Below are 23,301 nucleotides of genomic sequence, written 5' to 3'. Positions count from 1 at the left end.
AGCACAATACCCATTCACCCATTCTCTGTGTAACCATATACTGTGTCTATGAAACCATATACTGTGTCTATGAAACCATATACTGTGTCTATGAAACCATATACTGTGTCTATGAAACCATATACTGTGTCTATGAAACCATATACCGTGTCTACGAAACCATATACTGTGTCTACGAAACCATATACTGTGTCTATGAAACCATATACTGTGTCTATGAAACCATATACCGTGTCTACGAAACCATATACTGTGTCTATGAAACCATATACTGTGTCTATGAAACCATATACTGTGTCTATGAAACCATATACTGTGTCTATGAAACCATATACCGTGTCTACGAAACCATATACTGTGTCTATGAAACCATATACTGTGTCTGTGTTGACTATGCAAAATGGAATATAACTCTTTTGATTCTGGAGTGATGGCTTAGAAGAAAAGTGTTTCTGTCCGTCTGTCCGTCTGTCTTACCAGTGTTGTAGAAGAACGCCTCGATGAAGGTACAGTTCCGGAAGTAGGATCCCACGGACGTCACGTCGTCAAAGTAGCAGTTACGGAAGGTGGAGTCAATGAAGGTGACGGACTTCAACTTCATATTAAGAAATCTGGACCGATCAACAGAGGAAAGTGCATGTGTGGACATGGTTACTAATGCCTACATTTACAGAGAAATCCTTGGTGGCTTTTCTGTATTCAGCTTAATAAAGTTGATCCATCTTATCTAGTTGACAGGGACAGTGCAGATAAATCAACATGCCATGAGAATATAAAAGTGGCATAATAATGATTCACATTTTTCATCCATACTCCATTTTAGTCTATAAAGTCCCCTTTTTATTGAGGATGAAGTTATAACTACTTGACCATGATTCATTAGTGTGGAAGTTCTCCTTCCTTCCTACCTGTCGCTAATGAAGACCCCGTTGGTGTGGATCTGGTTCTCCAGGGTGAAGTTGAAGGTGAAGTCCTCGATGCGTTCGTTGCTGTGGATCTTCACCTTGGAGGCGTAGTCGTCTGCCTGAAGATGCTTGATGACGTCAGGGAACCACACAGACAGGCCGTAGTACCTGCATCCACACACACAGATACAGTGGCGTCGCAAACACACAGGTTGGATTATGTACGTACCACAAGGCATTGGGTGTAGGGAGTCAAATGAGTGGATATGAGTTAACAAATGGGCAGAAAGACAGGTCTTTACAGTATATTAAACCAGAGACTGTCTAAATGTATTGGCACTATAGGGGAAGAATACAACATTTGTGTTGGGTTTTTTATTTTCCTCAGGCTGCTTGCATTCCCATCCTGTCACACTGAGAGGAGAGCCCAATGGAAGTGTATTGATTCAGTAGTTCTCCTGAGAGCAGGGAGCTGCTGCATTAGACAGCTGACAGAAATGCAAAGTAGCTGCAAGCTCACGCCTCTGCTATTTCCTGACGAAGGACATTAGCATATTCTGACTTCTATGTACATCTCTAAATGGAGAAACAAAACGTTCTATCAGGAGAGAGGGTGGGAGCGGTAGTCTATTACATTACAACACAAAGCTTACCCAAAGGACAGTGTAAACCACACAATAGCCAGCTTGATAGTGTTTTCTTTCAGAGGGTAGTCAAAACACTTCATAAAGTTAACCAAGATCTGCGTGGATAAACAAGAGAGACACATCAATAATGATTTGTGAGAGTGCAGTGCAGGATATCATGACCATCTAGCGAGCCAAGAGGTGGAGAGGCAGAGAAAACCCACCCCACGTAGCTCTGTCTTTGACCTGAAGAGGGCCTTGGAGACTGCGTTCCCCGACTCTGACTTCATCTCCACCAGCTCATCCAGATGCTTGGGGATCTTGATTCTGTTCACCTGGGATGGGAATGATGGGAAATTGAGTTTTCAATAACATAATTCAATCAAAAGTTATGTTAATGCTGTTCTTTCATGTAGGCTACTGCTGGTGGAGAAATGTAACTTGAAGGTTGTCTGTGTATCATCCCTTCATTGGATATCTCTCTGGGTGGTACAAGGAAACACGGACCCTGGAGCCACCTCTGAGAGGAATTGGAATTGACCTGGTTCGCTTACAGTATCCACAACTATTTTGCTTTGCAATTTGATTTGCCCATGGAAACATGTAGGCTATGCACATTCCTTAAAGAGATGATACCCAGGTTTTGCAATGCCAGATTGATTGAGCCCTTATGCTATTGCATAAAAAAAAACTCCATCTGAAAAATGCAGGCTACAGCTGTATCGTGGTTTGCTAGAGCTTTATTTTACTTTAAAGAGTTTTGTATCAGAGGTTTGAAAGGCTTTATTTTGCTTTACAAAGACAGGAAATCTGACTCCAAATTCAAAGCTCTAAATGTGGATCGATTGGGATGCTCTTTCCATCGTGTGTTTGAATGACACGAACCACCTTTCAAAACCTTCTTATATCACATATATGATCCTCAGCACAGATTTTAACAGGTCACAGTGGTGGCGGTTATACAGGCTGGGAAAAACTCACGGTGAAGACTTTCTCCGGCTGCCCACGCGCTCGCATGTTGGTGTCATGGATCTGTTTGAGGATCATCCAAGCCTCGTCATGCTTCCCCACCTGACAGGAGGGAGAAACCAGAGGGAATGAACGGGATTAATGGAGAAAGAAATGGGAGCGCTCCTCCGTGACAGTCATGCTCACACAGGAGGAGATGGGCTGAGATGACAGGAGTCACGACAATGATGACTCATTTTACTTCAAAGGGTAATTCTCCTACAGTAACAGGCCTACTGTCACAGACCTTTTGCTTTCTTATTTGCCATCGCAGACACACCATGGGAAATGGCGTGGAATGTGTAGCCAAGGCCTCTGCTAATGAAATATTAGGCTGACTCACTGTTTGCCTCATAGGCCTTTCTGTTAAAGAACAAATTCTCTTAAACATGATAGTAACCTAGGATAATGCACTCTGTTCAATGGTTTTCTGAGGAAATAGATGCTATAGGGCTTTAGGCTAAGGGCCCTGGGCTAATGATAACCAACTATCAGACTTAAATAATGGATTAACTGGGCTATATGCCTATCTGGGAATGGATTGGTCTACAGTTGCCTAAACTGTTCAGATTGAAACTCTTGAACTGAAAAGCTGAGACCATTCATGCCCACCAGAGGAGGCTGGTGGGAGGAGCTAAAGGATAATGGGTTCATTGTAATGGCTGGAATGGCATTAATGGAACAGAGTCAAACATGTGGATTCCATATGTTTGATACCTTTCCATGGACTCCATTCCAGCCATTACGACGAGCACGTCCTCCTATAGCTCCTCCCTCCAACCTCCTATGATTCCCCCACTGATGTAGCCTGTGAGGGGCAAACATTCTCCCTAAAACCCCATTTCCCATAATGCTTTACCTTACCTCCAGGTAAAACCTGGGGCTCTCGGGCATAAAGGTGAGAGCCACCACAGCACAGACACAGGGCAGGGCGCAGACCACCACAAACACCCTCCAACTATGGAACTGGTAGGCCGAACCCATACTGAAACTCCAGCCTGTAACCAATCACACACAAGAGAACCCATCAGCAACCAATCACACACAAGAGAACACATTAGCATATTTTACATTAGGGTCACATTCTCAAGAGAGGGAGCCTCGATTTTTTTATTCATACAGTATTTAGCTTGTCGTTGGTCTCATAGTAACTCAACATTGTCAGAAGAGTTTGTTTTTTTAAATTACTTTTGAGCAACTGGTTGTGGCTTCCCTTGGTGATTTGATGTCTGTTCTAGTTGCACAATTCCTATGGTGTTTATTCTGGAAGACCACACACCCAACATGGAAAGGAAAGAAAAGGACATTTTAAACCAGTTGGCAATTATCCTTGCCGGGCCACTCATCCACATCGCTCCGGCCAAACGGCACGCCCACTAACGTTTCTTCACCACAATGAGTCTGGATTTGCTTCTACTCCGACGACTTCTCGAATGCAAACCAATCAAACCGTTCTGATTGGTCCCAGAAACCGATGGGTTGAATGAGAGCTGGCCTAAATGAATCATGAATCATGCATCACGCAATTTTGACGTAAGCACAAACAACTTCTGGGATGGTGCTGTAGGTTCAGATGGATGGATCGATAGAGCTGAATTAAATTCAGTATGAGTCAGGCAACAATTATCCTGCAATTCAGAATAGCAAGATCACCAGCAATGCTATTGAACTGCATATGGGTCCCTTGGGAACACTGGTTGAATGATATCAGATGTATTCTCATCAGGTGGAGGGCTCTAGATCTTTCACTCAAACAATGTTTTGAATGGTGTTATGGGAGTCTTGTAATGTGAACCTGATTTAACGCTGTTAATAAAAAATGTCATTTAATGAAAGCTGGTCCCACCACTGCAGTGGGACGTGTGAGAGGATAGATGAATGAATCTGTGGAGGCCTGGGAGAGCTTTAGAGAGACAGGTTCATTGAATGTGCTGGAAAATAATTGATTGTTAATGTTAAAAAGGCGCAATTATTAATGAATTAAGTTAAAAAGGTGCAATATGCAGACTTTGCTCCGACATTTTCTGGTTGCTAAAATTCGAATAGTTCGCCTAATTTCAGTTTATGTGACAAAACAAGCAAGTATAGTGTAGATAATCATTGTACCATCTAAACCGCTGTGAAATATATTTTCCATAACCAAAAATATTGAATTTTCAGCTGTTTGAAGCTGGTGTACAAAACCGAAAGTAAAAGACGCAAAAACTAAACTTAAGAACAGGAAGCATAGAAATAGCACACATAGAACAGATCTACCGCTTCTTTCATACTTGCGTTAAATGAGAATGATCTATAACTCACATGTCTAGGCCGCCCAAAGAGTTACATATTACAGCTTTAAAATCATGTTGCACCTGATCTCATCCGACAGGCAGACTGTGTCCCATTAATCATCATAGCAGCAACACACACACAATCAATTTCCATTTCCCCCTTTCTAAATGACACTTATCTCAGCACATTGTAAAGTCATTTTCTGGAGCATTCAATTGGAGAGGAACGTGCTGGACTAGTGATGTCTTTGAGTTGAAAACGGCTGCTAAAACCTTCAATTATATCTTTCCTCAATCATTGTAATTAGTTCACAGCCATGTAAACAATCTTAGCCTCAACACTGAACTAGCCATGTACAGCACTACAATGTCTGGCGTTCTCCCTCAGGCACAGTATAACCATTCAAACCTTTAAATGTATGTTGTTCTCCCTCAGGCACAGTATAACCATTCAAACCTTTAAATGTCTGGTGTTCTCCCTCAGGCACAGTATAACCATTCAAACCTTTAAATGTCTGGTGTTCTCCCTCAGGCACAGTATAACCATTCAAACCTTTAAATGTCTGGTGTTCTCCCTCAGACACAGTATAACCATTCAAACCTTTAAATGTCTGGTGTTCTCCCTCAGGCACAGTATAACCATTCAAACCTTTAAATGTCTGGTGTTCTCCCTCAGGCACAGTATAACCATTCAAACCTTTAAATGTCTGGTGTTCTCCCTCAGGCACAGTATAACCATTCAAACCTTTAAATGTCTGGTGTTCTCCCTCAGACACAGTATAACCATTCAAACCTTTAAATGTCTGGTGTTCTCCCTCAGACACAGTATAACCATTCAAACCTTTAAATGTCTGGTGTTCTCCCTCAGGCACAGTATAACCATTCAAACCTTTAAATGTCTGGTGTTCTCCCTCAGGCACAGTATAACCATTCAAACCTTTAAATGTCTGGTGTTCTCCCTCAGGCACAGTATAACCATTCAAACCTTTAAATGTATGTTTTTGTACCTTCCGTGAAATAGATTATAAATATCTTAATTGTTGGGTGTTGGTGAAAATTCGAGGGAACATTTAAAAAGTCAAACATCTTTCACAGTAAAAAGGGTGAATAGAAAACGAGGCTATTTTTTGCTGTCCTCATCTCCTTTGTACTGAAAATGACTGTTCTTCTGTGTGTGGGAGTGTAGCTACATTAGTGTAAAAGGGTAAATGCAGTGTGTGTGTGCTTATGTTACCTATTCGTATTTGGGGGAAAAGGGAGAGAGGGGGAGGTTGTCGTGGTAGTCGTGACCTCCCACATCTCTCCCTCTTTTTGCACATGCTTTGAGGGAATAATACCATTATCCATCAACAGGAGAGGGAGGTGAGGGGGTGGGGGATGTTAATGTGAGGAAATTACTGCTGGGAAATCATCTAAACAGCAGATTGAAACTGGATTTGATACCATCGTTTCTCAACCACTGTGGAGGTCAAGCCAGCTATGTTCAAAGCAGAAAGAAAGGTTGTCATAGATGTTGAAAATGCATTCCTTTTAAAGAGCAATGGCTCTAATTCTAGAGTGTTATGAGAATTCTGATATATTTTCAACCACCCAGCACAGTACAGTGATGGCACATGTAAACTCTACATCCTTTTGTGCACTGTGTTAGTGTTCATGTATAAGACTGGGGTGTTACTGTGGTTTTGTGCTGAGTAATGATGACGCAGTCCTGTAGTTGTGTGTGGAACGATGCCAAGGATTCCCAATAACGCATTACCATGAAGACCATCTTAATTCCTTACATTCAGGGTATTGTGTGTGTGTTAATGCAGGTATTGGTGTAAATGCATGTGTTTTTGCATGGATGGATGCATGTGTGCGTGTGTGTGTGTGTGTACACATGCCAATGGTGGTGGTAATGTGTGTGTGTGTGTGTACGCACATGTATGTGTGTGTAGGATTTGGTGTGCTGCAGTGAGTGCCTTTTTTATGGGGGTGTAGCTGTGCTGTGAGACCCAGAGGGTTCGTGTTTTGCCCATGCCATTGGAAATCTCATTACCGGGATTATGTACATAATTGACTAAGTTTATGGATGACTGAGTCGGGTAGCGCTCTGCATCTCTGAGGCCTGAGAGAGAAGGAGAAAGAGAGAAGAAAAGAGACCTGAGAGTGAAGGAGAGAGAAGGGAGAGACATCAGAGAGAGACAGAAGGAGAGAGACCTGAGAGAGAGGAGAGAGAGACCTGAGGGAGAGAGAGAGAGAGATTAGTAGAGAAAGAGATCTGGGAGAGAAACCTGAAAGGAGAGAGAGACATAGAAGAGAGAGAGACCTTAGAGAGAGGAGAAGAGAGTGTAGGAGAGGTAGCTGTGGGGTGACCTTGTAGGAGAGAGCTGAGAGAGAGAAGGAGAGAGGCTCATAATGTTGTGGCCTACAATAGTCCTTTATCTGACTTTGTTTTCTCTTTGGTCACAATTTAGTGACTCAGGTAAGCTGCAGAATAGTGAAACTGCTGCAGCACAACCATTTTTTAAAATAACCATTTTAGAGACAATTAAATACTTTTCAGTTCTCAGAAACAGCCCTTCAACATTATGCTACTTGTCAATGGAAGCCAGACCATTCCATGTAAGGCTTGTTCATAGAAAAAAATAACAGCACGAAAACAAATCAATTGACCGCAATCATGTGACAGCACTTGAAGGCACTAGGAACAAGGGAAAGTGTAACAGCTGGAAACAACAGCAGTGTGTAGCCCCCACCCTCTCCAACTTAGGGCACTAGTGAAAAGTAGTGCACTACAGTGAATAGGGTGTCATTTGGGACACACAATATAACTTCCCACCAGAGCACTAGTAGTGTAAGAAAAGGTAGCAGTATCCTGTAGTATGATGAGATCTCTGCAGGCTGATTCAGGCTTCTGTAGTATCCAGCTGTGCATTTGTCATGGGGTTTTAGGACACATTAGGAGCTGCCGAGTGTTGAAGGCATATGAGAAGTTACCTAAAGAGATTTAATGGAGTATTAAACACCAATGAGGTGGTAGATGTGTGGTAATCCATCATTCTGTTTTTCTGTATTAGACAATAGACTACTCCTCGGGATCACTGTTGGCGGGCACTGCAGCAGTTTAGGAAAACATAAAAAACATTGAAAAGTGCTGGAGTATGCAAGGCACACTCAAAGAGAAAGAGAGGGGGGAGAGAGAGGGATTGGAAAGAGAGGATAGAGAGAGAGGGGACAGAGAGGGAAAGCATTGAGGGGGAGGATAGAGAGGGAGAGCATTGAGAGAGAGGAGAGAGAGAGATAGGATAGACAAAGAGCATAGAGAGAGAGGACAGAGTGTGTCAGGAAGAATGAGAGCAGAGTGGGTCTACTGACATGCCTTCACAGGGACATCTGCAGATCTGATAGCAGAGCTTTCACAGTGAGACTCGCTAAGTTTCCCAGATTGTATGTGTAGCCATCCTCTATAGCCACTGCAAAATAGAGAGAAACAGTGGCTTTTGAAACCGATCCTCCCTGTGTGTGTGTGTGTGTGTGTGTGCCCTCAACTTAAATTAACCCCCACTGTGTCAAGTATCATTGCCTTCAACGTCTACAGTGCAGTCAGTGTTTGTACAAGCAGGTGTTTCAGTGGCTCAGTGCAGCCGGCTCATATCCTCCATGCTGCCACTTCAGAAGCCCCTCACTGACGTCACCCACACCCCTGACATAAATCATGGCTAGCTGTAGCTTTGTCCCGTTACATTAGAGCAAGAAGGAAAAGCTAATTATGTTTGATCAAGAATAACATCCCCAGACAGAGAGAAGGAGAGGGGGGAGAGGGGGAAGAGTTAAAGGTGGGTGGGAGAGATATTGAGAGAAAGAGGAAAGAGAGACAGACAAAAAAGAAAGAAGCAGTGAAAGGGAAAGAAAGGTTGAGCAGAGAGAGAGAGAGAGACAGGCGTAAAGAGAGAGACAGGCGTAGAGAGAGAGAGAGATAGACAGGTGTAGAGAGAGAGAGACAGGTATAGAGAGAGAGAGAGATAGACAGGTGTAGAGAGAGAGAGACAGGCATAGAGAGATAGAGAGAGAGAGAGACAGGCGTAGAGAGAGTGAGAGGCATAGAGAGATAGAGAGAGAGAGACAGGCGTAGAGAGAGTGAGAGGCGTAGAGAGAGAGACAGGTGTAGAGAGAGAGAAAGACAGGCGTAGAGAGAGAGAGAGAGAGGCGTAGAGAGAGAGAGAGAGAGGCGTAGAGAGAGAGAGAGAGAGAGAGAGAGAGGCGTAGAGAGAGAGAGAGAGGCGTAGAGAGAGAGAGAGAGAGGCGTAGAGAGAGAGAGGCGTAGAGAGAGAGAGAGAGAGGCGTAGAGAGAGAGAGAGAGAGACGTAGAGAGGGAGAGAGAGGCGTAGAGAGAGGGAGCGAGAGAGGCGTAGAGAGAGAGAGAGAGACAGGTGTAGAGAGAGAGAAAGAGGCGTAGAGAGAGAGAGAGAGGCGTAGAGAGAGAGAGAGAGGCGTAGAGAGAGAGAGAGAGAGGCGTAGAGAGAAAGAGAGAGAGAGAGACAGGCGTAGAGAGACAGACAGGTGTAGAGAGAGAGAGAGAGAGAGAGGCGTAGAGAGAGAGAGAGAGAGAGGCGTAGAGAGAAAGAGAGAGAGAGACAGGCGTAGAGAGACAGACAGGTGTAGAGAGAGAGAGAGAGAGAGAGGTGTAGAGAGAGAGAGAGAGAGAGAGAGTGACAGGTGTAGAGAGAGAGAGACAGGTGTAGAGAGAGAGAGTGACAGGCGTAAAGAGAGAGAGAGACAGGTGTAGAGAGAGAGAGACAGGTGTAGAGAGAGAGAGTGACAGGCGTAAAGAGAGAGAGAGAGACAGTTTGAGGAATAAACAGAGAAAAGGCCATTTTCCTTCGTCTTTATTGATATGTGCAGCTTTTTTCCAGCGTAGCAGCGTCGTAAATCACAGCCTTCTATCTCCCACCGGCACACCTTCATTCCTTAAATATCCCTATGTGTTTGTCCATGTGCCTGTGAGTATGTGTGTGTGTGTTTGTCTTTGAGCGTGCATGTGTGTATCCCCGTGGTTTACAGGCCAACATTAATCACGTAAACCGTCCCTCTCTCAGTCTGCAGCCGCTTAGAGAGATTACATTCCTTCATGTGCCAGCAGGGCAAACTGGCACCTTCACCCACGGTCACAGCGAAACCTTGACCTCCACTGGTTGTACTCTGCCAACCTGGATTTCTGCAGATGAGTTTTAACATTGTGTCTTATTTAAAGATTTTCTTTAACACAAACTAAACCATGTCAAAATAATCTACCACATTCAGACGCATTATAACCATCTAATCATTTACTAGGTTTAGTTACAAGCATTTCGCTACACTCACAATAACTTCTGCTAACTATGTGTATGTGACCGACAACATTTGATTTGATTTATTGGTATAATGGCCCAGACCATGGCTGAAGCATAAATACCCACCGTAGTGTGGTATAATGGCCCAGGCCATGGCTGAAGCATAAAGACTCACAGTAGTGTGGTATAATGGCCCAGACCATGGCTGAAGCATAAAGACCCACCGTAGTGTGGTATAATGGCCGAGACCATGGCTAAAGCATAAAGACCCACCATAGTGTGGTATAATGGCCCAGACCATGGCTGAAGCATAAAGACTCACCATAGTGTGGTATAATGGCCCAGACCATGGCTGAAGCATAAAGACTCACCATAGTGTGGTATAATGGCCCAGACCATGGCTGAAGCATAAAGACCCACCGTAGTGTGGTATAATGGCCCAGACCATGGCTAAAGCATAAAGACCCACCATAGTGTGGTATAATGGCCCAGACCATGGCTGAAGCATAAAGACTCACCATAGTGTGGTATAATGGCCCAGACCATGGCTGAAGCATAAAGACTCACCATAGTGTGGTATAATGGCCCAGACCATGGCTGAAGCATAAAGACTCACAATAGTGTGGTATAATGGCCCAGGCCATGGCTGAAGCATAAAGACTCACTGTAGTGTGGTATAATGGCCCAGGCCATGGCTGAAGCATAAAGACTCACCGTAGTGTGGTATAATGGCCAAGGCCATGGCTGAAGCATAAAGACTCACCGTAGTGTGGTATAATGGCCCAGGCCATGGCTGAAGCATAAAGACTCATCGTAGTGTGGTATAATGGCCCAGGCCATGGCTGAAGCATAAAGACTCACCGTAGTGTGGTATAATGGCCCAGGCCATGGCTGAAGCATAAAGACTCACAGTAGTGTGGTATAATGGCCAAGGCCATGGCTGAAGCATAAAGACTCACCGTAGTGTGGTATAATGGCCCAGACCATGGCTGAAGTATAAAGACTCACCGTAGTGTGGTATAATGGCCCAGGCCATGGCTGAAGCATAAAGACTCACCGTAGTGTGGTATAATGGCCAAGGCCATGGCTGAAGCATAAAGACTCACCGTAGTGTGGTATAATGGCCCAGGCCATGGCTGAAGCATAAAGACTCACCGTAGTGTGGTATAATGGCCCAGGCCATGGCTGAAGCATAAAGACTCACCGTAGTGTGGTATAATGGCCCAGGCCATGGCTGAAGCATAGATCTCTCCAATCATCCAGAACATGCACAGCCAGCTCAGGTGCTCCCCTCTCTTCTCTCTGGACAGCACCTCCGCAAAAAAGGAGAAGACTATAGGCACAACCCCCCCTGTTCTGAAGGAGACACAAGGACAGGACACTGAGTAGGGACACAGATTCTGCAGAGGGCAACATTCTATCAACCCCTAGAAATGATTTAAGATAAAACAGACCCATGTAAATTATGTAAATTATTCTAACTATAGTACATATTGCTGCATGCTAAAGATTTTGTGGCGCTTCTATTTTCTTAGAGGAACCTTTTGTATTTTTCAGCTTTCAAACTGTGGTTAAATTTTTACTACTGTAAAAGTAGACAATAGGAACAAACACTGGAACAATGTTCCTCAAAATAAGCCTACTTTGCCAAAAGGGCAATTCCTTGGCTTTCCAGTTAACCATTAGGCTTAGAGCCAGTCCTCCGAGACTCCAACACCTGCTAGCTCCCAGAAGGCAGTTTGGCTGGCAAACCTTTTCGATTACTCTGAGTCTATCTGTGGAGAGGGGCGGGGAGGCAATTAGTAAATGAGCTCTTGACAGGGACTGTTACATCCCTCCCATGTTTTCTCTGGATAAATCAATGCTCTTTTCTTACATTCCCAGACATGTGAGGCTAGAGACCATGCAGCCAGTGAACAACAGTATGGACATTCAGAAAGGGTGCTGTACAGTAAGTAGTAGCCTGATTGGTCATCCTGAACTCTTGCTTATTTTCACCGTGTAGCGAAACAGAATGTAAGCTTGCGACATCAGAATGGTCGTACCAGGCTAGTATAATATTTCACTTGTCCATCATAAAGCTGCCTTTAACTGCCAAGTACTACTTCTTAGACAATCATTTATCACAGAGCCTTTCACTTAAGGCCAACAAGACTGAAACAAAAAGGACAGAATGTTGTCATTTCATGATAAAATGGACAATATTCAGTCCTCCTATGATATAAGGCATGGGTTGGATTTCATAAAAATATATATATTACAAATAAAAACAGGTTTGTTGAGATATTGCTCGTATCATTCTTGTGCATTCTTTGAACTTTTTTTTCAATGAATGTGATTGAGGGAAATTATTTCCTGCAAATGATTTTAAAAGAACATTGTAAAGTATTTTACCAGCAATGTTAAAAGCACTAATCCACTCAAAGTATAAGATGCACAAACCTCTCTGCAAAGACACACCTCAATGAAACAAGGTTTTAATCCCCTGTATTGAATCCATGTTATCACTGATATAGCCTAGTTGGTGTAAACTAAAGGCTTTCATTATGGATGTTAGGAGCACACTGACACACTTACAGACAGAGGGATGTTTGACACATTCATTAGTCACACAATCCTATTCCTAGACAGGAGAGATGAAAACCTCTAGCGATTACATGGATGAAATATCAGAAGGGGAGTGAGAACATGTTGACAGAGTCATTTACAACTATACTGAACAAAACTATAAATGCAACATGTAACAATTTCAAAGATTTTACTGAGTTACAGTTCATATAAGAAAATCAGTAAATTGAAATAAGTAAATTGGCCCCTAATCTATGGATTTCACATGATTGGGAATACAGATATGCATCTGTTGATCACAAACAACATTTTTTTAAAGGTAGGGGTGTGGATCAGAAAACCAGTCAGTATCTGGTGTGACCACCATTTTCTTCATGCAGCGAGACACATCTGTTACATCTGCTCCTGCCACACCCTCTGCTGCTCATCCTGTGTCTCCTTGACCTGCCACCACTCCCCCGTGCCCTCTCCCTCTCCCTCTGTGTGTGTGTGTGTGTGTGTGTGTGATTGTGTGGGTAGAGACAGGTGTGCTGGAGTCAGAGCAGATCCCCACCAGCTGCAACCTGTTCCATAATCAAGACCTCTACAAATACTCAGCCCTACCACTTCCACACTGCCAGATTGTAATCTCTGCTCAGTCAGTCTACTGTTTTAGCCGTTTGTTACTATTAAGATTCTGTTATCCTGTTGTGCCTGTTTTCCTTGCCTGACACGGTTTTCCTCTCCACTACAGTTCTGCCCGCTCTGACTCTGGTTCCGGTCTCCAGTCCCGCGTCTCCACATTCTGCTACTCTGCCCTGGATTCCCCACTCTACTACTCCCTTGGATTCCCCTCCGGACCTGCTTACCCTGTCCCAACCCCTCTCGCTCCAGCCTCAGCCCCCTGCACTCCATCTTCCACCTGTGTTTGAATAAATACCTAAAATACCTACTTCATCCCAGTCTCCTCGTCTGAGTCTGCTCTTGGGTTTCCCTGTTCCACTCCACGTAACAACATCAGGTTGATCAGGCTGTTGATTGTGGCCTGTGGAATGCTGTCCCACTCCTCTTCAAAGGCTGTGCGATGTTGCTGGATATTGGCGGAAACTGGAACACGCTGTCATACATGTTGACCCAGAGCATCCCAAACATGCTCAACAAGTGACATGTCTGGTGAGTAAGCAGGCCATGGAAGAAATGGGACATTTTCAGCTTCCAGGAATTGTGTACAGATCCTTACGACATGGGGCTGTGCATTATCATGCTGAAACATGAGGTGATGGAGGCGGATGAATGGCATGACAATGGGCCTCAGGATCTTGTCACGTAGCTCTGTGCATTCAAATTGCCATCGATAAAATGCAATTGTTTTCGTTGTCCGTAGAGTATGCCTGGTCATACCATAACCCCACCGCCACCATGGGGAACTCTGTTAACAACGCTGACATCAGCAAGCCACTCGCCCACATGACACCATACATGTGTTCTACAGTTGAGGCCGGTTGGACATACTGCCAAATTCTCTAGCGCGACTTTGGTCGAGAAATGAACATTTAATTATCTGGCAACAGCTATGGTGGACATTGTTGCAGTCAGCATGCCAATTGCCTGCTCCCTCAACTTGAGACGTCGGTGGCATTGTGTTGTGTGACAACTGCACATTTTAGAGTGGACTTTTATTGTCGCCGGCACAAGGTGCACCTGTGTAATGATCATCCTGTTTAATCAGCTTCTTGATATGCCACACATGTCAGGTGGATGGATTTTCTTGGCAAAGGTGAAATGCTCACCAACAAGGATGTAAACAATTTTGTGCAAAACATTTGTGAGAAATAAGCTTTTTGTGCATGTGGAACATTTATGAGCTCTTTTATTTCAGCTCATGAAACAGGACCAACACTTTACATGTTGCATATATTTTTGTTCAGTGTACATATTCATTAAATAAACCAAAACATACGAATTACTACATAAGATAATGAATTAATGATGATCTACTGTGAAAGGAAGTCTATGGGAATTAAGGAGTTTTAAGAAAGTAGAACTGCAGGACTATTTGATGAAGGAGTTGAAAGGATTCTTCAAGGTGGTAGGTAGTTTTGTCCTAATTAGGCTACATAGCTAAGTCAGTTGTCTTGTTCATGTCACAACTCACAATACATGTTTGAATCTACAGTGTCATTTGGAGTTTGCAGTCTCCTATTGCTTGTTTAATGTGCATTGCTATGGGGATTCATTACTCCATTCTTTAAGACATAAGTAGCACATTGCACATTGCTTTCCATTCTTAGCCTGGTCAGTCAGACTCACCCAAAGCCTGCGATCACGCGGCAGAGCAGGAACATGCCGTAGCCCTGAACGAAGGAGGACAGGAAGGCGAAGAAGCCGTTCACACACATGCAGATGAGCAGACACTGTCTGCGGCCCATCTTGTCTGACATTCCCCCCCAGAAAAATGCCCCCACCATCATCCCCAGGTACACAATACTGCCTGCAGAGAGAGAGAGAGCGAGAGAGAGAGAGAGGGGGGGGGGGGGTGACTTTAGATTTGAACCATGTCTATCTGCACAGCACAAAGCAATCATCAAAGCAGTTGTCAAACAAATCAACAAATGATACTCAGTGAATTTTGACTGTATAGTAAAGATCGGCTGCGGTAGCTCAAAGCTAATCCTAATGAACTCATATGGTCTAATGGATCCTTCAGCAGAACACAAGTTCAAAAATATATATCCCCTGCTATTTAATATGCAACGTCATAATCACATCTAGTCCCTCTCTACCTGACATCAGATCCCTGCCAGGAGACATTGGCACATCTCAAATGGCACCCTATTTTATAGTGCACTACTTTTGACCAGGGTCCATAAGGCTCTAGTCAAAAGTAGTGCAATATATAGGGAATAGGGTGCCATTTGGAACGCACACATGAATGGCTCGCACACATTCATGGCTCGTCAGAGTGGGCTAGCTGCTAAAGTGAAGGGTGTAAAAGTGTCACAGTAAAGTATGGAGCCCCATTAAGGCCCATTAGTGTTGATGATCGTTCGTCAATAAGGACGTTTAATCACCAAATCTGTTGAATGACTCAATCTGTGTTGAATAATACATTTCACTTCTCCTGAGGGGAGATGTTGAAGTGTTGTTTGGTAGAATAACAACTTGGTAAATCCAGCTCTTTCATGTTAACTTTTGACTGTTAAAGTTATATCTCATGCAGGAACAAGTTGATAAAGAACAACAAAGTATCTCTCTCGCCTTGATTCCACTTTTCTTCCAGTTTTGTGTTTAATTAATGCACATTCCAAGAGTACACTTCATAAATATTTACACTAAGAACTATACAATTCCTGTTACATGTAAGAATGCTAAGGAACTACATTAAGATTTACAGGGTGGGGGGTCGCTTCCCGTAAAACGCAACCCATTCCTATTCCCACTGTGATGCGATGAGTAAATACAGAATGGAATAGACCTGAACCCACTCGTGTAACATAAATCAATGGGATAAAGAGTGTGGTCAGTAATACAGGGTGACTTTTAAAAAGAAGCCTCTGCTCCCTTTTAATGTCTGTAATGTGGAGAGGAATCAATGCCCCAGACAAAACAGCATGGGGTTCCCACACTGATGATCATGATCTTGGTGTCTGACTGGAACACTATGATCCATTCTTCTCTATTATTAACACCAAAGTACTGTTACTGAACTCTGCTCTTCTCTAATCTTCACAAGAGAGTACTCTTCTCAAGCCTTCAAAGTACCCACCTTTAATTATATTGTCCTGGTATGGCCACATAGTCAATTTTGTATGGATTTCTAGGATTACATTATTTAAAGGCTCAGTGCTGTCAAAAAGCTGGATTTTTCTGCTTAATATTTCCACACTAAAACGTTAGAATAATACTGAGAAATTGTAAAAATTGCCAGAAATGTCAGCCTGTTTTGGTGGGATGGAGTTTTGGCCTGCCTGGTAAATTAGTTAATACACCAATAAGAGAGTTCCGAACCTCTCTGCCAATAACAGCTAGTTTTCAGTATCCCCTCCCCACTCAGACCACTCCCTGACAGGAATTGCGCTTTGCTAAGAAGCTATTTTTGTTTATTTTGTACAATTTTAACTGAAAACAATCACAGTAAGGTACTTAATTGTTACAGAGAAATTATTTGATATTAAGGTTAAAAAAAACAGCATCATGGGACCTTTAAAGTGGAACTGACAGCATTTTAACAAAATTAAATCTTATTAAAATCTGTTCATATACACCTCCAGGATGAATTACATTTTTTTTTATACATTTTCTGACAAGCCAGCACTTAGCTATGGCAATTTTAAAATTTTCACAAATTCATACAATGTTTGTGAATTACAGTGCATTCGGAAAGTATTCAGACCCCTTTACTTTTTCCACATTTTGTTACCTTGCAGCCTTATTCAAATTTTTTAAATCATCATCAATCTACACACAATACCCCATAATGAGAAAGTAAAAAACATTTTTTTGAAATGTTTGCAAATGTTTTTAAAAAACTGAACTATCACATTTACATAAGTATTCAGATCCTTTACTCAGTACTTTGTTGAAGCACCTTTGGGCTCTGGCTGAGCCACTCTGGCTGAGCCACTCTGGCTGAGCCACTCTGTCTGACCCACTCTGTCTGAGCCACTCTGGCTGAGCCACTCAAAGACATTCAGAGACTTGTCCCGAAGACACTCCTACGTTGTCTTGGCTGTGTGCTTAGGGTCGTTGTCCTGTTGGAAGGTGAACCGTCACCCCAGTCTGATGTCCTGAGTGCTCTGGAGCAGGTTTGCATCAAGGATCTCGCTGTACTTTGTTCCTTTCATCTTTCCCTCGATCTTGACTATAGTCTCCAGTCCCTGCCGCTGGAGAACATCCCCACAGCATGATGCTGCCACCAGCATGCTTCACCGTGAGGATGGTGCCAGGTTTCTTTCAGATGTGACTCTTGGCATAAAGGGAGAAGAGTTCAATCTTGGTTTCATCAGAGTCTTGGTGGTTCCAAACTTCTTCCATTTAAGAATGATGGAGGCCACTGTGTTTTTGGGGACCTTCAATGCTGCAGAAATATTTTGGTACCCTTCCCCAGATCTGTACCTCGACACAATCCTGTCTTTGAGCTCTACGGACCATTCTTTTGACCTCATGGCTTGGTTTTTGCTCTGACATGCACTGTCATCTGTGTGACCTTACATAGGCAGGTGTGTGCCTTTCCAAATTATGTCCAATCAATTGAATTTACCACAGGTGGACTTCAATCAAGTTGTAAAAACATCTCAAGGATGATCAATGGAAACAGGATGCACCTGAGCTCAATTTCGAGTCCCATAGCAAAGGGTCTGAATACTTATGTGAATAAGGTAAAAAAAAAAAATAATAATCTGTTTTCGCTTTGTCATTATGGGGTATTGTGTGTAGAGTGATGAGGATATTTTTATTTTATTTAGTCAATTTTAGAATAAGGCTGTAACGTAACAAAATGTGGAAAAGTAAAGGGGTCTGAATACTTTCCGAATCCACTGTACATAAGGTATTTGTGAAAACTCTATATCAACATAGATTGGGAAAGTGGCCATGTGTTTGGACAATTAATAGACACTGCAGTAAATAAAACCTAATAAAAACATCTATGCAGACCGGTGTGCCATAGCCAATCAGAGCTACAGTAGGCCTGTAAGCAAATAAGCCATTTACCACATGGGCCTGCCATCATTCACTTTGAACTGGACTGTGTGTTTACAGGCAGTAGCAACAGACTTTAGATAATTAGAACGCATTGGTCAAAAGCCACAAAATACACCTGAATGGATTTCTGAAAATATGTAAATATAACAGTCCTCTTACATTTGGGAACTTCACAGTTCTATTGATCAAACAACCTTGAAAGGTAGGCTTTCTCTCCCTCAGTTATGCACATCAACAACAACAACGTAGACAACTAATGCTAGCCAGAGAGAGATGAGCTAAAATTTAATGAGGGAACATTAGATAAACCTACTCAAACGTTATCAGCTAGTTGGAGTTTAAAATTGTACTGATAAACGATGGGGTAGCCTGCTCATCCTTCTGCAGCTTGCCTGCCAATGCATGCTTATCCCAACCCACATTTTGACAACTGAATGGGAATTTCCCTGCTTGCCCGCCCATTTGATATATGCCAAAACAAATTTGATTGACAACTAAGGGTGCGGTTGTGAATTGCCTCCATAGTGCGCTCTGTCGTTCCTAAATTCAGAGCGTTATCAGATTGTCCATTAGTAAATTCAGAGCTACTTCCAGACATAAAATGACAGAACACCTCGCTCTGGCCATTTTACTTGCCCTAGCAGAGCTGGTTAGGCTGTTTACATGGTATCTAGAGCATTAGTGACTAACTGCGCTGCTGATAACAATTGAATAACTTTTTTTGCCAACATTTACTGACACCGGTCATATTCAACGAGTGTTACACATTCATAAATTCCTCCGGTATTTTGGGGGCCTCTGGCACGCTAAGATGAGAAATCGGAGTAGATAGCCAGAGTGAATTTATAAACACAACATGGATAAGTCTTTCAAGTTCAGCATAACTAGCTAGCTAGCAAAGCGATTCACATTTCTTGCTAGCTAACCAAATGAAACCTGCATCTCTAGTTGCAGCAGCCAGCTAACTAATGTTAGGTTCCGTGTTTTTATATGGCTAAATAAATAGTTACATAAATAGATACGCTATCCTATTAGCCACGTTATGACCAACTTGTGTCATTGCCCTTGATGGTTTGATTGCATTGACATTCCCAGCCTTAGTTACGTTTGTCAGTTTTTGTCCAAAATATTGTGTCATTGAAACTTTACTGAACAAAAATATAAACAAAACATGTAAAGTGTCAGTCCCATGTTTCATGAGCTAAAATAAAAGATCTCAGAAGAAAAAGCTTGTCCCTGCTTGCCCGCCCATTTGATATATGCCAAAACAAATTTGATTGACAACTAAGGGTGCGGTTGTGAATTGCCTCCATAGTGCGCTCTGTCGTTCCTAAATTCAGAGCGTTATCAGATTGTCCATTAGTAAATTCAGAGCTACTTCCAGACATAAAATGACAGAACACCTCGCTCTGGCCATTTTACTTGCCCTAGCAGAGCTGGTTAGGCTGTTTACATGGTATCTAGAGCATTAGTGACTAACTGCGCTGCTGATAACAATTGAATAACTTTTTTTGCCAACATTTACTGACACCGGTCATATTCAACGAGTGTTACACATTCATAAATTCCTCCGGTATTTTGGGGGCCTCTGGCACGCTAAGATGAGAAATCGGAGTAGATAGCCAGAGTGAATTTATAAACACAACATGGATAAGTCTTTCAAGTTCAGCATAACTAGCTAGCTAGCAAAGCGATTCACATTTCTTGCTAGCTAACCAAATGAAACCTGCATCTCTAGTTGCAGCAGCCAGCTAACTAATGTTAGGTTCCGTGTTTTTATATGGCTAAATAAATAGTTACATAAATAGATACGCTATCCTATTAGCCACGTTATGACCAACTTGTGTCATTGCCCTTGATGGTTTGATTGCATTGACATTCCCAGCCTTAGTTACATTTGTCAGTTTTTGTCCAAAATATTGTGTCATTGAAACTTTACTGAACAAAAATATAAACAAAACATGTAAAGTGTCAGTCCCATGTTTCATGAGCTAAAATAAAAGATCTCAGAAGAAAAAGCTTGTCCCTGCTTGCCCGCCCATTTGATATATGCCAAAACAAATTTGATTGACAACTAAGGGTGCGGTTGTGAATTGCCTCTATAGTGCGCTCTGTCGTTCCTAAATTCAGAGCGTTATCAGATTGTCCATTAGTAAATTCAGAGCTACTTCCAGACATAAAATGACAGAACACCTCGCTCTGGCCATTTTACTTGCCCTAGCAGAGCTGGTTAGGCTGTTTACATGGTATCTAGAGCATTAGTGACTAACTGCGCTGCTGATAACAATTGAATAACTTTTTTTGCCAACATTTACTGACACCGGTCATATTCAACGAGTGTTACACATTCATAAATTCCTCCGGTATTTTGGGGGCCTCTGGCACGCTAAGATGAGAAATCGGAGTAGATAGCCAGAGTGAATTTATAAACACAACATGGATAAGTCTTTCAAGTTCAGCATAACTAGCTAGCTAGCAAAGCGATTCACATTTCTTGCTAGCTAACCAAATGAAACCTGCATCTCTAGTTGCAGCAGCCAGCTAACTAATGTTAGGTTCCGTGTTTTTATATGGCTAAATAAATAGTTACATAAATAGATACGCTATCCTATTAGCCACGTTATGACCAACTTGTGTCATTGCCCTTGATGGTTTGATTGCATTGACATTCCCAGCCTTAGTTACATTTGTCAGTTTTTGTCCAAAATATTGTGTCATTGAAACTTTACTGAACAAAAATATAAACAAAACATGTAAAGTGTCAGTCCCATGTTTCATGAGCTAAAATAAAAGATCTCAGAAGAAAAAGCTTGTCCCTGCTTGCCCGCCCATTTGATATATGCCAAAACAAATTTGATTGACAACTAAGGGTGCGGTTGTGAATTGCCTCCATAGTGCGCTCTGTCGTTCCTAAATTCAGAGCGTTATCAGATTGTCCATTAGTAAATTCAGAGCTACTTCCAGACATAAAATGACAGAACACCTCGCTCTGGCCATTTTACTTGCCCTAGCAGAGCTGGTTAGGCTGTTTACATGGTATCTAGAGCATTAGTGACTAACTGCGCTGCTGATAACAATTGAATAACTTTTTTTGCCAACATTTACTGACACCGGTCATATTCAACGAGTGTTACACATTCATAAATTCCTCCGGTATTTTGGGGGCCTCTGGCACGCTAAGATGAGAAATCGGAGTAGATAGCCAGAGTGAATTTATAAACACAACATGGATAAGTCTTTCAAGTTCAGCATAACTAGCTAGCTAGCAAAGCGATTCACATTTCTTGCTAGCTAACCAAATGAAACCTGCATCTCTAGTTGCAGCAGCCAGCTAACTAATGTTAGGTTCCGTGTTTTTATATGGCTAAATAAATAGTTACATAAATAGATACGCTATCCTATTAGCCACGTTATGACCAACTTGTGTCATTGCCCTTGATGGTTTGATTGCATTGACATTCCCAGCCTTAGTTACATTTGTCAGTTTTTGTCCAAAATATTGTGTCATTGAAACTTTACTGAACAAAAATATAAACAAAACATGTAAAGTGTCAGTCCCATGTTTCATGAGCTAAAATAAAAGATCTCAGAAGAAAAAGCTTATTTCTCTCAAATTTGGTGCACATATTTGTTTACATCCCTGTTAGTGTGCATTTTAGCCTTGCCAAGAAAATGCTTCCACCTGACAGGTTGTGACATATCAAGAAGCTGATTAAACAGCATGATCATTACACAGGTGCAACTTGTGCTGGGGACAATAAAAGGCCACTCTAAAATGTGCAGTTTTGTCACACAACACAATGCCACCGATGTCTCAAGTTTTGAGGGAGTGTGCAATTGTCATGATGCCTGCAGGAATGTCCACCAGAGCTGTTGCCAGAGAATTCAATATGTATTTCTCTACCGTAAGCCACCTCCAAAGCAATTTTAGAGAATTTGGCAGTACGTCCAACCGACCTCACAACCGTAGACCACATGAAACCCCCGGCCTCACAACCACAGACCAAGTGTAACAATGTAGGCCAGGACCTCCATATCTGGCTTCTTCAGAGGGGATGGGGGGGTGCAGAGAACTATTGTTATAAAGCCCTTTTGTGGGGGAAAACTCATTCTGATTGGCTGGGCCTGGCACCCCAGTGGGTCTATGCCGACCCATGGCTGCCCAGCCATGTGAAATCCATGGATTAGGGCCTAATTTTTTAATTTTATTTTAATTAATTTTTTCACCTTTATTTAACCAAGTAGGCCAGTTGAGAACAAGTTCTCATTTACAACTGCGACCTGGCCAAGATAAAGCAAAGCAGTGTGAATTAATTTATTTCAATTGACTGCTTTTCCAATGAACTGTAACTCAACAAAATATTTGAAATTGTTGCATGTTGAGTTTATATTTTTGTTATAAAAGAGTGCATCCTGAATGGGTGGAGGCAGCAAACAATGTTCCAGGCAGCGCGTGATTTACAACCTGATAGCAATATTTTTATACATCCAAGAAATGTATTAGCGAGTTATATTAATCGTGTATTGAACTGCATCCATATATTCTGCCAACAATACTTTCTGTATGTAATGAAATTATGAGTCAAACTGAACCTATTTTTAAAACCTCTTATGAAGTTGGTTTTGTTGCATATACTGGGAATTGAATATTTTGTTGACTAATATTATGATTGTCTGTTTGTTTCATATCTGCATAGTAGTTAAAATGCTGTCAGTTCCACTTTAATGCATTGACGTCCTGGTCAAGAGACTAGTGTAAATATGCTTTTCCCGAGGGTCTCCCTAGTGGTGCAGTGGACTAAGGCACTGCGTCGCAGTGCTTGAGGCGTCACTACAGACCCAGGTTTGTTCCCGGGCTGTGTCACAGCCGGCCGAGACCGGGAGACCCGTGAGGCGGTGCACAATTGACCCAGTGTGGTCCGGGTTA

At 42.5% G+C, this 23,301-nt stretch overlaps 1 protein-coding gene across 3 annotated transcripts in view; it reads right to left on the bottom strand.

Moving 5' to 3' along the window:
• The window catches only part of LOC110536172 (synaptic vesicle glycoprotein 2C), a 77,705-nt gene that overhangs the window by 5,273 nt on the left and 49,131 nt on the right, over positions 1-23,301 (bottom strand). For 2 of the 3 annotated variants that reach the window (XM_036936049.1, XM_036936050.1), the window contains 8 exons: positions 14,982-15,162; positions 11,329-11,480; positions 3,404-3,537; positions 2,513-2,602; positions 1,756-1,866; positions 1,559-1,647; positions 909-1,073; positions 478-611 (listed from right to left, as the gene is read on the bottom strand). In XM_036936049.1, the coding sequence (XP_036791944.1) occupies positions 478-611; positions 909-1,073; positions 1,559-1,647; positions 1,756-1,866; positions 2,513-2,602; positions 3,404-3,537; positions 11,329-11,480; positions 14,982-15,162 (1,056 nt within the window). Of the gene's footprint in view, positions 1-477; positions 612-908; positions 1,074-1,558; positions 1,648-1,755; positions 1,867-2,512; positions 2,603-2,786; positions 3,091-3,403; positions 3,538-11,328; positions 11,481-14,981; positions 15,163-23,301 lie in introns of those variants that run through there. The other variant, XM_036936051.1, reaches the window with a different exon arrangement.

The sequence above is a fragment of the Oncorhynchus mykiss genome, chromosome 11 (genome assembly GCF_013265735.2).
Source record: "Oncorhynchus mykiss isolate Arlee chromosome 11, USDA_OmykA_1.1, whole genome shotgun sequence".
Lineage (NCBI taxonomy): Eukaryota > Metazoa > Chordata > Actinopteri > Salmoniformes > Salmonidae > Oncorhynchus > Oncorhynchus mykiss.
This window is presented reverse-complemented; position numbering and strand designations above follow the sequence as displayed.